This window comes from Acomys minous, assembly GCF_964271855.1.
Source record: "Acomys minous genome assembly, chromosome: 1".
Taxonomy (NCBI): domain Eukaryota; kingdom Metazoa; phylum Chordata; class Mammalia; order Rodentia; family Muridae; genus Acomys; species Acomys minous.
The window spans coordinates 155,621,631-155,638,703 of NC_140483.1; the positions used below are offsets into that span (position 1 = coordinate 155,621,631).

General features: G+C 49.7%; 1 protein-coding gene across 7 annotated transcripts in view; it reads left to right on the forward strand.

Annotated features, from left to right (window-relative positions):
- COL27A1 (collagen type XXVII alpha 1 chain) overlaps window positions 1–17,073 on the forward strand; it is a 159,423-nt gene that overhangs the window by 24,443 nt on the left and 117,907 nt on the right. For 5 of the 7 annotated variants that reach the window (XR_014783404.1, XM_084802626.1, XM_084802623.1 and 2 more), the window contains one exon: window positions 15,520–15,657. Coding sequence is in view for 6 of the 7 variants with exons in the window: in XM_084802623.1 (XP_084658749.1) it covers window positions 15,520–15,657 (138 nt within the window). In the remaining variant the exon portion in view is untranslated. Of the gene's footprint in view, window positions 1–14,415; window positions 14,482–15,519; window positions 15,658–16,495; window positions 16,813–17,073 lie in introns of those variants that run through there. The other 2 variants (XM_084802624.1, XM_084802629.1) reach the window with 2 other exon arrangements.

Consider the following 17,073-nt stretch of genomic DNA (forward strand, 5'->3'; position numbering starts at 1 on the left):
AGTGTCACCAACTTGAATGTTCTTGTGGCCAGCTAGGAACACTACACAAATGCAACCCGATGGACTATAAGACAGTTGGGAGCATGGAGGCCTAGGCCAACTGGAAGACTTGTTTGGACATCTATTTTGATTATTCTCTTCCCCTATGTAACTTCCTGGATGAGTAAAGTTCTCACACACACACTCACATACACACTCACTCACACACATACTCACACACACACTCACACACACCACAGAGAGAGAGAGAGAGAGAGAGAGAGAGAGAGAGAGAGAGAGAGAGAGAGAGAGACAGAAAGACAGAGACAGAGACAGAGAGACAGACAGAGAGACAGAGAGAGAGATATGCTTGGCCATGCATATTTCCATTGATGATAGACCAAATACCCCCCAAATTCCAAGGGGTCCTATTGCCCACTGCCATTGTTATCCTGTTAGTTTGCTTATGTGTATACACTCTGATGTCTGTGCCTGGACAGATATCATCTTGTGACATGTTTTTCAAAATTCTATCACTATCATTAAATGATACCTGACTCTGGGTGGGAGCCAGCCAGACACATAAAAAGAGGTGGGGGTTTACAAGGCATCTGGAACCGTGAATGGCAGTGAACTCAGCCTGAGTTCAAAGGCTTGGGAATCAGAGTAATGGATGAAGTCAACCCCAGGCCAAGGGCATGGGAACATGTGTGACGCAGTCAGGCAAAGTGGGCAGGAGCTCTTTATTGCTCTACTTTGGTCCCCTTTAGCTTTGAACATAGTGGGTAGCATCCACCCACATGGGGGAGGCTCCAATGAAGGCTCTGACTAAAATACCTGTCTCATCTTCACCGAACAACCCATACACTTAAAATGGGTACCCACAAGGCAGCTGAAGCAGCCCAGAAACTTAACTCTTCCATCCCTGCCCTAGCCCAGTACTTTGACATCTGTGTTGGTTGGTTTTTATCATGCTTAAGTTTGACACAAACCTAAACATATTTGGTAAGAGGGAATCTTACTGGGAAAATGCCTCCATGAGATTGGCCAGTAGTCAAATCTGTGGGGCATTTTCTTGATTAATGATTGATGTTGGAAGGTTCAGCACACTATGGGTGGTCATACTCCTGGGCAGACAGTCCTTAGGTGTATAAAAAAAAAAAGAAAGAAACAAGCTGAGAAAGTCATGAGGACCAAGTCAGTGAGCACTCCTTCACAGCTTCTGTTCAGGTAACTGCCTCCAGGTTCCTGCCTTGAGTTCCTGTCCCAACTTTCTTTGATGATGGACTGGGATGTGGAAGTGTGAGCTGAACAAACTGTTTCCTTCCTAAGATGCTTTTGGTCATGTTGTTTTATCACACCAATAGAAACCCTAATTAAGACAGCATCCTAAATCTCCTGCCTTCTGTCTGGGCATGAGGTCTTGGCTGCCTTGGCCCCTGACTTCTTGGTTATTTGAGTAGTAGGAACAGAAGGGGAGGGGAGATCAGGGTTTTGCTGTAGTGATGGCTTAACTCCTGTTAAGTCTCTTATCGCATATTCCAATCCTGTGTCCACCCTAGCCACATACTTGCTTCATTGTCACCACAGGCCACAGGGTGAGATCTTTCCATTGCCCCTGGTCTCAGGTTGCTGCTCTCCTATAGGTGCTATTTCCCATGGAAAAATTCCTTCCCTAATTCTCAATGGCTGGCAGGAATAGTGGCAACCTCATTGTTCACAAGCTCCTTGGGTTTTGTCCCTGGAGTGTTGAATGATCTTTTGGTGGACTCCCTTAGCGTGTGCTGCCTCTTGCCAGACTCTTGAGTGTGATAACATCTGTAAGCCTCATTTGGCCCTGGATTGTGGCCCAGCTTCCTAACTAGGCCAGAGGTTTCCTTGCAAGTTTCTCCAAGTCGCTGGGTTCAGCTCACAGCACACCTGCTCCTCCCTATTTAGGTTGTTTAATTCTCACCTTCATGTTTGGTGGTTTAACCTTCTTCCCCACCTTACCAGAGCTGAAATCTTCCCTGAGGCCGCATCTAGGCCAGTCTTGCATAGTGAGCCCAGTGATAGTCACCAAGGCCCAACAGGATCACACTACTCCATGGAGGACCCTTCCATCTTTGCTACCCCAACTTCTCCTATGGACTTCTGGTGCTTTGTTATAGCTGTCCACTTTGTGCCTGGGCCTCAGCAAACAAGGATCCAGGAAGAGGCCAGTGAGTAGAGGAGATACCTCCTCCCTCTGTCTGTGCTGTATCTTTTGGACCCAAGGGACCGGCTCAGGCTTCTGGGATCACATTTCTTGGTCTTTGGAGACAATTAGCTCATAGCATTTTGCTCACTGTAATAATGAGTTCTCCATGCTCCAAGCTTCTCATACACACCCAAGGTCAATGTCAACGTGGCCAGAGTCCCAGCACAGTCTGCTTTGCACTACATAGTCCAGACAATGTTGGTTATGGGGGCAGCTCTGGGAGGGTCACTGTCCTATTTTTTTTTTCAGCTTTAAAAAGATGAGGTGTTCCTGGGATTTGGGCACAAATCTAAAGTCTCAGATGCTTGGGAGGATGAGGCAGGAGAATCACAAGTTTAAAGCCTGCCTGGGTAATTCAAATTAAAAAAAAAAAAGTAAACCGAGGGCCAGGGCAGTGGCTCAGTAGGTAAAAACATCTGCTGAGCAAGCCTGGCAACCTGAACTCTGTCCCTAGAACACACATACAAAGCTACATGTGATCCTGCATCTGGGAGCTCAGCATTCCTGTGATGTGATGGGAAGATGGCACAGGAGAACTGACATGAGCCAGCATGGCAGAAACAAGAGAGACCCCACCTCGCTCAACAAGGTGAAAGGAGAAAATGGACTCCAAAAAAACCCTGGTCTCCATTGCATATCTCTCTCTGTGTCTGTCTCTCTGTGTCTCTGCCTCTGTCTCTCTGTCTCTCTCAATTTTTTTAAAAAAATAAACAAGCTAACAGAGTCCATGTCAGAGACAGCCACCTGCTCCCTATATTAGGGAGCCCCTGGTAGGACAGCCTTGCCAGGTGACAGAGGAAGAGGGCCCAGGCAGTCCTGATGAGACTTGATAGGCTGGGGTCAGATGGTAAGGGAGGATAGCTCCGTCTTTCTGAGGACTAGGGGAGGGGGGTTTGGGGTAAGGGGAATGGAGGGTGGGACTTCAAAAAGATGAGGGAGGGGGCTACAATTGGGATGTGAAGTAAATAAATAAAAATAATATATATATCTAATAGAATATGAAAATAAAAAAGTTAAAAAAGAGGGTTGTAATACAGGTCAGTGGTAGAGCACCTGTCTAACATGTGCAGGGTCCTAGGGTTGCCCACTATAGGAAGGAAAGGAAGGAGGGGGGAAGGGAAGGAGGGAGGGAGGGAGGGAAGGAGAGAGAGAGGGAGAGAGAGAGGGAGAGTACGGCCAGTGTCTCCCGCTGTCTATCATGAACCTTCTCTTCCGCAGTGTCCACTGTGTGGTCACTCCACAGTCCTCTTGCCCCTGTGAGACCATGTTCTCCACCACAGTAGCAATCTCTGTATCCATAGTGTCGCCTGATAATTATAGGTGTTCAGCAATGTTGATTGAGTAGTAGAATTCCAAACTCTCTTTGCCAGCTCAGCTCCCCAGATCACCTGGGGTCTCCACTCTGACCCCAAGCCTGAAATGAGACACCCAAGGGCTTCTGGGGGCTTGTCCCATGGCCAGTCTGCATGCAGGGCCCCCTTAAATGCCTTACAGCCATTCCTGGGAGGGTGTGTAGGGACTAGTGGAGTCCTGTGGACAGTAGTGGGCTGCCTTCCTCCTGCACCTCCCAATATTAACCTGGCACTGGGCCCCGGCTCCTACATTGCCATGGGAGGCCCTGGATGGAGTCAGCAAACAGATCCATCTGGAAATAGAAAAATACTCTCAACACTGGCAGTTTTGTCTGGGCCTCCCCAGTGGGGTGTGGAACAGGCCCATGAAAGGGGTTTTGAGGTCTGTCCTGGGCGGGCTTTAGAACGAGGGCCTGGGCACCCCCTCCACCCCCAGCACCAGCAAGTACCTGCACCCAGGCCACAGCAAGCAATACTTCTGTGGGGAGAGGGCCTGTATTTGCTGGTTATGGGTGGAGCCCCGCTTCTCAGTGCCTTTTGCCTGCCTGGAAGCTGGTGAGCTTGAGAGAGCTGCTAGGCTTCTCATGGCAATAACACCTCCGACTGACAACAGGATGAAAGGACCTGGGCTTAGAATCAACATGATAATGAGATTCTGCAGCCCGATCCCTCATCCAAGTTCCTGGGGGTTAGAACAGGAGCTAGTGAAACAGTAGCCACCAAGGAATGTGGCTGCCAACCCATTGGAAGATCTTGAGGGCCTCCATTTCCTTATCTGGCTAACTGGTAGTAGACCACCAACCACCCACACCTGTAGGGGTTAGGTAGGCCCGTCTGTTGATGGTTCATCCTAGGAGAGGAGGTGATGTCTGTGTGCCATAGGGCACCTGCAAGTGAGTAGGCAATTATGCAGGGCCAGGGCCAGTTCCATGGGAGGAGCAGAAGGTATGGAAGCCCCTCTGAGCTTGTGGTCAGCTTCCTAGGAGAGCCCCTGAATACCACAGACTACTTCCTGCCACTCACTGTTTCCACAATTGATTCTGGCGGTTGGGCTGTCAAGAAGTGGTTGCTCCTAGAGTCCAGTGGAGACAGATGTTGCCAGGGACTGGATGCCGGCAGCACCAGCCAGTGTGCCGCCCATGGCTATGGAGGCCCATGGGGTCTAGACTGTGTGCCTTTTTACACATCTGGCATGTCCTCTGAAGGTGTGGCTTCTCTCCCTAGCATTTGTTAGGACCTCCTCAGAAGGCTGTGGACACAGTGTGTCATCCCCTCACAAACACTTAGATGCTCTAGATCCCCTATACTGTCCTTTGTAGCTGGAATTCCCAGGGGATACAGGGTCAGACCTCACCTCCTTGCAAATTCCATGAGCAAATTCCAGTTCGGCTTCCCTTCTTCAGGGGAGGAAGCCAGAAGACACTCTAAGAAATCTTCTAAGATCTGGTCAAACCAATGTGCGTGAGTGTGTGTATGTGTGTGTATGCTCGCACTGTCCCATGTACTTATTTCTTGTTTCCTATTGAGGAAAGGGGTCAGCCCTCTTGAGTTACCTCGTCACTGAAGCCTTGAAGGAACTGAAGACTTGAGCTGCATGGGGTCAAGCCTTCTGTGAGCCCAGTGAGGAGCCAGGCATCCCACAGGGAAAGGAAAGAGGCAGAATATATATAGAAAGCAAGGAGAAAGCAGAAGTGGCAGAGCCTTAGATACATGAGGATACACCACAGTATCTCTAGACTGGGGGATGTAATGGGCCAGTTTCTAGCCTCAGCAAAGTTCCCTCTGTCCAAAACATGTCACCATGCCTTTGGACATAGGGACAGCTGAACACCTCAGGAGCCACCCGGGAGTCCAGAATACAGAAGACCCCAGGATTTTTGCAAAACTAAGGGAGGGGCTGTGATGTGGCAGAGTCTCGGTGGTGGCCAAGACTGCCACTCCTGCCCATAAGGTGACAGGTTGGCATTCCAGTTTCATGTTTGATAAAACAGCACTGTCGAGAGCAGAGAGGACAGATGCATCCATGCGGCCAGCCCACTTGCAAGTAGCTAGCTCTCCTCATCTTCACACAGTTCAGGCTCCGGCCCATGAAATAGTTCTGCCCACTATTACAGTGCTTGTCTCCACCTCAATTAATAATCAACACAATCCAGCCCAACACAAGCTCATAGATCTGCTGGATCTAATTCCCCGTTAAAACTCTCCTTCCTGGTGTTTTGTTTTGTTTTGTTTTAGGTTGCATCAAATTAACAGTTAAAAACAAAGCAGCAGAGTGGGTCTTGGGCCTTATTTCATACACAAGTTAGTGAGCTATTTTTTTAACTTGTGAACATGTTGAACTCATGAGGAGACAGAGGAGAGCTAGGATTGAAAGCAGTCACCTCCCTCTCACTCCCAGGGGTCTCTCTCTCCAGCCTTGTTTGGGAGAGGAAAAACATCTAAGGTGAGGTCCACAGGGTCACCTGACTCACGCATTGTCCTGCCTTTCTTGTTGCTGAGACACAACCTAAAGGTGGAAAGGTTTGCTTTGCCTTGTGGCAGGGAAGGCATGGCAGTGTGTGCTTGAGTCAGCTGGCCATACTGTGCCCACAACCAGGCATCAGAAAACAAGAAACACTTGGTTCTCCGCTCGCTTTTCTGTTTCTTAATCTAGTTTGAGAACCTGAGCCATGGAGCTTGGAGGTGCTTACACCTAAAAGTGGGGCCTTCCCATCTCCGCTAAGGCAATGCAGAGATCCCCTCACAGATGTGCCAGGAGGCGTCTGTTACTGTAGGTCCTGTTACGTTGACGGCATCGCCCATCACAGCTAGATACGGCCCTCTGGGTGATGGTTTGTGTTACTTAAATGAAACAAGTTAGCTGTGCGTCCAGGGACCAGTCTACCCTCTCTCATGTCATCAGATCAGAGCCACCCAGGGGACACACTGTCCTGAGGAAATATGGTTGCTGTTTTTCTCTCCCTCTGTCCCAGGGAAAAGAATAAGGATAGGGGGGAAAGAGCATAGGGGCTAAAAGCTGAAGCTTCTTGTCCTCCCCTGGCAACGTGGGCTGGGAGGGAAGAATTAAGGGGGGGGTGGCAAATGAGGACATGGCCAGGAAGAGGTCAGAAGGCTGGAAGCCTGGGGCAATGGAACACTGCCCATCACAGACAGAGGAGCAGGGAGCCAACCCCATGGGGCCTGTCAGCATTGAATCCCTGTCGGGTATGAATGTCTCCTTGTGCAAGGTCCTCACTTGCCCTGAAGCAGGGTGTGGAGTTGAAGGAGCATAGAAATCTCTGCCTCTGAGGCATAGAATCATAGAAGCTCAGAGCTAGTGCCAGATGGGATTCCAGGAGCTTCAGAGCCTTCAGGCTCTGGCATCAAAAGGTGTGAGGAGCGTTGCACTCTGGAGCATAAAAGTTTATGGCTTTGATGATCTAGGAACCATGGACTCAGAACAGGAGCTCAAGCCTGATCCACTTCCTGCTGCACGCATTCCCTTCTAGAAATTTCCAAAATACAGCACGTTCTTCTTTAGATGGGCAGCAATCGTAACAAGAAAGACTGGCCTCAGTGGGTTAGGGAAGCTCAGATGGTAGACTCTTGCTCCCGCACTACACGGTGGCCCATGCCTGCCATCTTAGCATTTGGTGGGTGAAGGCGGGAGGATTAGAAGTTCAAGGCTGTCCTCACTAGATAGCAAGTTTAAGTCCAGCCTTTGTTTCAACAAATGAACGAACAAACAAACAACAAAATAAAGCTGGAACAGTGGAGAGACATCTAGGTGGCTAAGAGGTTTTGGTGCTCTTGAAGATGACCTGGGTTTGGGTCCCACCACAAACATAGTTGACTCTATTTGCACGTGATCTGATGCCCTGTTCTCACCTCTGTGGGCACCATATACATACCAGCAGGCAAAACGCTCATACACATAAAAGTAAATCAAAGGATCAAAGACAAGCAAACAAATAAAGGACATAGCAGGGAAGGACAGTGACACTAAGAATCTAGAACCACAAACCCAAACCTCTCCATGACTGCTTCTTTCTTTAGTATGTGAAGGTGTAGTTGGTTTTCTATCTGAAATGCTGCATGGGACTTCCTAGGTGATGTGCTGCTGTTAGGATTTCCTTCACAGTCCTGATAAGTAGATCCAGATGGTGACCCTGGAGTCTATCCACTTCAGCCTGGCCCTTCCCTCTAGCCCCCAGCATTATCTCTAGTCTTCCTCCCTATAGCCTTGACCACCAAGCTCCCACAAGCAGACAGCTGGCTGGCAGGGGCCCTGGCACCAGCCCAAGGTCAACGTAATGTCTGTTACGATCCTTCCTCTAATCCCACCATCTCCTGCGACAGGGAGCAAGAACATGAGTCTATCATTTAGAGGTGGATATGGGACGCCCAGGGCAGCTTTGACCCAGGGGTCCCTAGAGGACAGAGGTGACCCAGGGTTTGGAGGATCAAAGTCCTCTGCGCCCCCTCAGTGACCAGGAAGATAAAAATATTTACGGATGGCTTTCCTCCCTCTGGGGACAGGCGCACACAGAGCAAGGCTGTGTTTCTCTTCGTCGTGACTGCTCTCTCAGGATAGCAGGGCTGAGACAAACACAGGTTGTTTATAGGCCCAAGGAAGCCCCAGAGACCCGTGGTGGCAGACAGCTTCCCCTTTTTCATAGGGACATGAGCCTCTGGAAGAGCGCCCAGAGGAACAAGGGTGGGTTTCTCTCCTCTGTTAGTTTAGTCCTTGGTGGCGCTGAAGGCATTTTTTTTTTCCTCTGAGAGATGAGGAGAATGTGTTTTGGTGAATAACATGTTTCCCATAATTTGCCTTTTGAAAGTGCAAGGAAATTTGCGTATGTGGCTGAAACCGCCTGAACAGAGAACCTTCTGGAAAAGCCCTGCCTTCATTTCCCCACTGGGTCAGGCCGTGAGGAGGACTCAATAAACACTTGTTGATGGAATGAATGGGACATAGAAATGGGCAGCCAGAGCAGGAAGGAAGGCCCCATAGAGATTCCCTGGGCCAAACTACTCGGGTTTCTAACAGGGAAACTGAGGCCCAGAGCAGAGGAAGGGAGAGTGCACACAATTACTGGTGTCACTGTTGACATGACAGTGATGATAATGAGATGATGAAGAAGATGACATTGGGTGTAAGCCAACTTGTCAGAAGCATTTTCTCTGCTTGGGCTTCCTGAAAGAAGACTGAGGAAGCCAAAGGGAAAAGGTCAAAATTCTCCATGGTAGGGACCACAGAGCAGGGTGCCTGCCCAGAAGAAAGTCCTATTGTGTGCTCAGTGGCAGCGAGCTGTTCTCCGCCACGCCGCCACAGACTCCTTTACAGCTAAGTCCACTTTGCTCCGAAGAGAGGATCTTTTCTAAGCCTGTGTTTATTTTGTTTATTTGTTTGAGATAAGATCACTTACAGCTCAGATTGCCTTCAAACTCCCTGGGTACCAGAGAGTGACCCTGAACTTCTGATCTTCTTGCCTTCACTCTCCAAGTGCTGGGTATACAAGGGAAGCACTAATTCATGGCTTATGCAGTGCTAGGAATCAAACTCACGGCTTCGTGCTACTAGGAAAGCACTCTACCAACTGAACTGTATCGCTAGCCATAGTTGGTCATTATCATCATCGTTGTCATCATCGTCATTGTCATCATAGCTGTCATCATCATCATTTGTTGCTCTGTGTTGAAAAATTTAAAGATAATTTCTTATTATGTAGCCCAGGCTGGCCTCCAACTTCCAGCAATCCTCCTGCCTTAGCCTTCTAGTGTTGGAATCATACTATTCTTGGCTTTTAAGACTAAGTCCAGGACAGCCAAGGCTAACACAGAGAGACCTTGTCTCGAAAAACCAAAAAAAAAAAAAAAAAAAAAAAAAAAAAAGACTAAGTTTATTTGTTTTGTGTGTATGTGTATTGGATACAGTGTGTGTGTGCATGCATACATAGGCATAGAAGCCAGAGTAGAACGCCGAGTACCTTCCTCTGTCACTCTCAGCATTATCAACCTGAGACGGGTCTTGTACTTTCTATTTTGGCTAAGATGTTGGTGAACTCTTGGTATCTGTCTGTTTGTAGCCACCTACTCTCAGTGTTACAGGTACATGCAGCCATGTATTTGGCATTTTATTCAGGTGTTTGGGATTTGAACTCGGGTCCTCACATTTACAAAGCAAATGCTCTTACCCACTGAGCCATCCTTCTAGCCTTCAAGCCCAAGTTCAACACTGTTGAAACAGCTTTTAGAGTTCATGGAAGCTCCAGTTTCCCTTCTTTGATTTGAGACCTATACTCCCCATGTGCTCTGGTGACCTTAGGATAGGAAGAAGATGGCATTAAAGGATGTTTGTGGGCTGTCCTTGGAAGCTGTCAGGCAAGGAAGATCCAGCCATGTCAGTGGGTTCTAGTCATCCAGGGAGGCAGCATTCATGTCCAGCCATGAGATAAAAATAACCCTGGGGAAGATAAGATGTGACCAGGGCAGGATAAAAATAATCCTCACAGGCAGCTCACTCTCCTTCTGCACTGCAGCCCCTTCAACCTGCTTCTGATCTCTTATATGGTGTCATAGAGGGACTTGCCTGCCCAAGCAAACTCCTCTCTGTCCTAGGGTAGGAGGATGGGCGACATAGTTCAAGCTCAGGCAGGGGCTGCTGAGTGTCACTCTTTCTGTAGTGCTCTGTCCAACAGGGTGTTCTGTCTCAATGGGAACTGTCCACATCCACTCTCCCTACACTGTAGCAGCCATCCCTGCAGTGGCATCTGTCGTGTGGCTTTTATAGCCAAGATGCCTTATAGATGCTTTGTATTTGTCTTTTTCTGACTTAGGAGCACTTGTTTCCAATGAGGCTGGGAAAGCCTTCTGGTCCAGGGTGAGAAGAAACCATAACATGTGACCCTAGTTCACCTGTTTTCACTACTGGTCCCAAGCTAGATCAGGAAAAGGGCACAAATACTGCAGTCCACCATCATCTTATTTTTTGGCTTTTGTGTGGAGCAGAGTGGAAAGGGGGTCCTTTTTAGATGCTCTTTATGTTTGTCAGGGGTGGTTAAGGTGGGTAAAGGGTGACCAAAGGATATAGCATCCCATGGGTCTGGATTAGTGTTTTCGTTATAGCTGGAACTGTAGAGAAGCTGTGGAGAAGCTCTGATTTTCCTGCACTGGATCACACCACCTGATACTCCTCAAATGGCGGGCACAGTGTGACATTGGGAATCAGTGTCTCTCAATATGACCAGGGGTTGTGCCACATAGTCACAAGTCCTCAAGTCGTCTTCGGTAAGCATTAGTCCAGACATACTAACAAGGCAAGTGTGAAGATCTTTGGGCTCTTGGTAATTATAGATTAGTATAAACATTATAGATGCTACCAAAAGGCCAGTATATACTTGGATTGCATCAACAGAACCCTAGGCAATGCACAGTGAGGAGGTGAAGAAAGTCAAATGTGTTAGACCCCATGTAAACCCTTGAGCTCTGCTGTGGTCACTTGGCAATAGTCAGAGTAAAGGATGATGGGAGATAGGAAAAGGGTGTCAGATGAGGAGTGGTTGGAGGCCTAGAATGTTGGGCCTGAATAAAGGCTGGCTTGATGGCTTTCCAGGTGGTTCAGCCAAGGCGCCAGCCAGGCTTCTGTGGATTTAGTTAGACCTGTGGTTCTCCACAGTCACCCTGAATGGGATTTGGTGTGTGATGCGGGGAGACGTGGCTGGAGAGCTTTCTGTACAACATGCTTCTTGGATAGGAGGCAGAGGGGTGGAGATGAAGGACTCCTGCGTTCTCAATTTGGGACAAGGGGAACATTTATCTCAAGGCTTTGCCTCGGAACCACCCTTATATAAACAGAAATATTGCCTTGCCTGGGTGTGGGGAATGAGACCATGGGATGTCAAACGTAGCTTGTCATAGGGACCTGGTGATCCACTGATACAGCTGTCCTGCAAGATACCTGAAAAGATTAGACACCCAGGGGTGACTGATGAGGTCCTCAACGAAGCATCGTGTACTGTCGTGCTTTTTAAGTACCTTGGGATTTCATCATCTCATAATGACAAGATGGTTGCAGGTTCTGAGAAGTAAAACCTGAGCCCAAGTCCAAAGAAGAAAGGGTATGTCCATCATCCTTGACCATTTGTCAAGTGAGGAAAACTTCCAGGAGAATCTGTATCTATAACTGTTCTCAGGTACCAGTGACCAAACCCCAGCCACTTACCGACCAAAAGATGAGCACCATGGCAGAAGTAAAAGAGGTCTTTATCTGCAGTGTTGAACCCTGAGAGTTTGGGGTGGACTCAGTATCCTCAAGGGATGAGGATTTGGGGGACGATGAAGACAAAATTGGAATTCCGTTAGCCGGGATGAAGTCATGCCTGCCCCCTATTGCAGGGACATTTAAAATGGCAGCCCTCCACCTCTGGCCTGTTTCCCTGCCTTCCTGTCTCTGCTGCCTCCCATCCACCTCTGCCTTCCTTCCTGCCTTACGTTCCCTGAGAGGCTAAAGGGGAGAAGACACAGTCATGGCCTTGAATAGAGACCACTGGGGCAGGATGAGGTAGACACATGCCCAGTGTTCAGAGGTGGCTCAGTATACGGCACCTGACAAGGCAGCCCCCGGGAGACAGTTGTTCACAGAGTATAACTTAGGCCAGTCCAGCCCAGACAGAAGAAGCTCACCACAGCTACATTCCTATGGAACTCCACCCTTGGAACCTCTGTGGGGTAAAAAAAAAAAAAAAAAGCTGACACATCCAGAGATTCCTACATCTTGAAAGCATGGCGCCCTGCAAGGCAGCAGGCTGATGTAGAAGTATAAGAATCTGGCTTGGCTTTCTGCATCTAGAGTTGAATGTCCCAGCCCTCTCTCTCAGCCCAGTCCCACTACTGTTTTCTTGTGCCCTTTGGAAGATCACGCCATCTCTGGAGCCTGTTTCTCCATCAGCCAGCCTGTGCTCTCTTCCGGGTCTGGATTTCTCCTGGGGCCCTCGTTGAGGCATACGGGTCCCAGTCTCGGCATGGGAATATGGGCCCAAGAGTAGCCTGCAGTGCCCACAGCGTGAGCCCGTGCACGGAGGAAAGCTGTCCTCCTAGACAGCAGCCAGGACTTGCTTGGGTCTGGGCTACCCGCTCTGCTGAATGCTTGTCCCTGGGGTCCTCAGAGACCAGCAGGCAATGGCACAGCCACCTTCCAGGGATGGAGGACCAAGTCAAGGTTGACTAGAGGAGGTTGGGGACAGTCCTGCAGACTGCTTCTCTCTCTGGCCTGGAGTTCAGCTCCTACTGAAATGTTATCATCCTAGGAACGGGGAACCTAACATTGAGGCCAGAACAAGACGGACCTGTGCGCTGATGAGCGACAGTGGGAGGGCATTCTGCCTTCTCACCGCTGCTCTTGCCTGCAGGGCTCACTCTCGAGTCCTTCAAGCCCCAGCTGAGATTACAGCTTCTCAGGGAAGGCTGGTCTTCAAGCTTCCGGAGGACAAGACAGCCTTCTGCCCTCCACCCTCCCTGATTGCTAGAACTCAGGGCCTGACAACCATCAGCTATGATGTAACGTGATGTGCTGTATTTTTCAGAGAAGATGGTCGATTCGTGCTCAGCTCATCAGTGCAGCTGTTGATGCTGAAGCTGGGTCTGTCATCCCACCTCTTGGGACAGGAGCAAGTGGCAGAGCAGTTCTCTTGCTTTTCTTCCTTTTCCTCTTTTTAAAAATTATTCTATTTTTAGTTTGTTTGCTTTGTGTCTATGTGCGTGTGTGTATGTGGGAGCACATGCATGCCACAATGTATGTGCTGAGGTCAGAGGACAGTTTTCAGGAGGCGAGTCTCTCTTTCCACTTATGTCGGTCCTGGGGATTGAACTCAGATCCTCAGCCTTGGCAGCAGACACATTAGCCCACTGAGCCACCTAAAAGCTAGCTTATTGCCTCCCCTCTCTCCCTCAATTAGATGTTCTCATTGTCATGGCAAAAAAAAAAAAATTCAGAAAGGAGTAACTTGCAAAAGAAAGTTATCATGGCTTTGCCTTTTGCTGTAGCCCTTCGGTAAATAATAGAGATCGGAAAGGAAGGCAGAGGTGGTGAGGAGGAATGGGAGGAGGACAGGAAAGCAGTGTATGGGCAGGGTGGGATATATTTTGGCTAACGGTTTGGAGGCATACAGTCCATCATGGAAGAAAAGGTATGGTGTCAAATGTGGTCCAGGATCGTGAGCACCTAGTTACACCATTTACGCAGTCAGGAAGGAGAGTTCTTCAGAATAGGACCTTGGCTACCACCCTCAAAGCTGGACACCAAAGGACTCACTTCCTCCATCCAGGTACCATTTCCTAAAGGTTCTTATCACGTCCCCAAATAGTGCCACCTATTAGGGACCAAGTATCCAAATGAGCCTGTTGAGATACATCATGTTCAGACTATAACTGTCATTTGCTGAGCATTTATGGAGTATTTCCTAATCCCCAGATGTAGAGTTTTCATCAAAAGGAGACAATGCAGACCCTCCCAGGAAGGATGCAACTAGGACACACCTGTGCCCAGAGCCCAGCTCTGAGCCTGACACACGAGCCATTTCCCTGTTGGTTTAGGATACAGGAACCAATGATGTTTTGTTATCAGACATGAATTGTGCGCCCATCCTGTACTACTGGCTGAATGGGGTCCAACTATGCAAGCAAGATCACCTGGACTGTCCAGTGGACTGTCCGGTACAGATTAGGAGGACCAGGGGCTGGTGTGGGGACCCTGCCTTTCCTCCCAGTACATCATGGTGAGAGGCAGGCTACTCTGACATTTGCTTCCATCTTCTCTTTTGCTGGCCTCCTTTCTCAGGTCAAGAGCACCCCAAGAAGAAGAGGCATGCCTGGTGCATGGTGGATCCTTAGAAAAAGTTTGGCTCATAATCTAACATGATAGATGCATGGGCGGTACGTGGTCTCACTTCTCTGATTTGTTTACAGGCATTTAGTGGGCACCTACTGTGTGCTCACCATGGTCACTGTTGAGATCCACAGTTTCTCTTAAACCCAGTGTGTCTCAGCAAGCCACAGATCTAGTCCTGAGAGTCCCTGTTAGCCAGGAGTTCTAATTTTCTGCCCCATCCCTGACATGCCTACACAGGCCTGCCCAGCAAAGTCCACCAGGTCCTGGCTGCCATTTACTGAACTGTATGTGAGGCCAAAGAGCAGTTCTATCTTCCCAAGTGCAGAAGACCCTTACAATGACTGCGCTCCATGCACCTACATTCTGGATGGGGAGACTGAAGCATGGATGGAGACATTTCCATTTTGGGGCTTCCAGCAGTTCCCCATGTATCTTTGGGGCTGCTAGGCTCTTGACACCAGCATTGCATTTAAAGACCATGGCGGGGGGCATTGGAAAGGCCTTGGTGACACCACTGGGTGTCACCACTGGCCTGTTCTCTACCTTTAAGGAAATGCACCTCCTGTCCTGGACACCTGTGTCCTCACATCGGGGAGACCTAGAGACTTTCTTTACCTTGTTTGCTACATCCACCCTTCAAGACCTGTCTGCAGTCTGCCTTATAGTCCCACCACTCTTCCATGAGAGACACCCCGCCTCCCTTCTCCACAGCTGTAGGCATATCTGACATCCTTCAGGATCTAAACACACCTCCTCGTGTCCATTCCTTGGTTTCTAGCCGTCCTCTAAGTCAGCCTGACAATTCAATCGCTCTATCTGTGCCTCGTTGAAAGTCCCTGTCAGCCTTTGTATTATGTCTGTTGTCTTTGTGCCACAGCAGGGCAGGGCTACCTCATCGCGCGGTGAGTATGAGGTCGCCCGTCCAGATGGTCCTCTCTACCCTAAGTTGCCCTTCAGGGCTTCTGTGTTCAGAACCATGTGCAGTTTCTTGGTCTCTAGCCCTCAACAGTAGCCCACTTCCCCAGAGCAGAGGTTTGCATACTGCATATTGTAGGGCCTTCCCCTGCCCTTTTGTTTTACAGCTTCCTTGGGTTGGCAACGTTTGGAGCACTGGTTATGTCCCAGATTCTGGCTTGGCTGTGGGGACACAGAGGCAACTGGATAGTGACAGCACCAAGACGTGTGAACAAGGGAGGGCGTGAGTGGAGCAGCTACATCAGGTAGGTGTTGAAGGACAGTGAGGTGTTCAACAGCAATGTGGAAGAGGAACGTCTGAGCAGAAGTGGCACAGTTCTTGAAGTGACCAAGCTTGCCCAAGGTGAAGGGCTGTGGACTGTATCACCACTCTGATGTGCAGGGGACAAGAATCAGGTTCTGAGTAAGCTGTACCACTTACCAGCTTGATCAATCTTCTCTTCTGTGTAGATAATAGTGTATCTCCTTTCCCACAGCGCAGTGGCCCTCAGCAGGGATAAAGTGTTGGGGAGCAAAGACGCAAAATATTACTGGTCGCCAAATCCCTCAGTAATGGAGATAAATATCAAAGAGTGCTAATCTCACTAAGTAATCGAGATACCTAACACGTAAATGCAATACTTTAAAAAGTCTCTAAAAAAAAAAAAACTCCATGAACAAAATACCAAAAAAATGTAAATAAAGACAGGATGTGCCTGGCACAAAGTATGCAGCTCAGAAACACACAGGGGCTGTGATTGGACAGTCAGTACTTTACCTCCGAAGCTGAGAACTTTAGAAAACTAGAGAAAACCCCGAGGCCCTTTCTCTGGAAGAACACACAGACACTCGCAATCTGTGCATAGAGTCGGGGTGTTCTTGCGAAGAAAGGTGCAGCACTCAGACTGGACGAGGGGGTGCTGGGGGCCCGGCGGCCATGGGTACTCTGCCCTCTGCAGGATGCCTTACACAGCTCAGTAGCGCCCTCCCACCCCCACCCCCGCCCCCTCCGACTTGGGACTTTTCCTAAAGTTTGCTGAAACCAGACACCTTGCTTGACTGTGCCCGCGTGCAGCCGCAATTTAAAAGGCCGCCTTCAGCGCCCCCTCCCCGCCCCCAGCGAACACTTCAAAAGGGCCGGCGCCTGCCGCGGTCCCAGCACCTATGAGCCACCCCCCTCACCCAGAGCTTGCGCCGAAGTTGGAGCACGAGGAGTGGCAGCGACTGCAGAGCAGAGGGACCGGGCCGGTGGCGCAGGCCCGCGCTCCCATGCATCTCCCGGCGCCGCTGCGCCCCTTGCGCCTTTAGGGAAGGGGACTGCACCCCAGCCCCCGCGCCCGGGGCTGCGGGAACCCATGACCACAGATGCCGTTAGGCACCCGCCGAAGAACCGACCGGCCAGCGTCGCACTCAGGGACCCAGTAAGTGCCTGGGGACTCTTGAAGCGTTGGGCGTTCCGAGTGCGCAAAGGTGCACGCGTGTGCCGGGGTCGGCGTGAGTCCTGTGTGCACGCCCGTGGTTGCCATTCGAGAGGGGTCGAATGGAAGGAGTGTGTGCACTCCGGGACCTGCATGGGCTGTGTGCACGTGGGAGTGTGTGCTCTGTGCATGTGTATTCGTGCGGGGTGGCCACCTCTGCAAAAGTAGCTTCTGAGCCAGTGCGGAATCCAGACATCCGAGAGT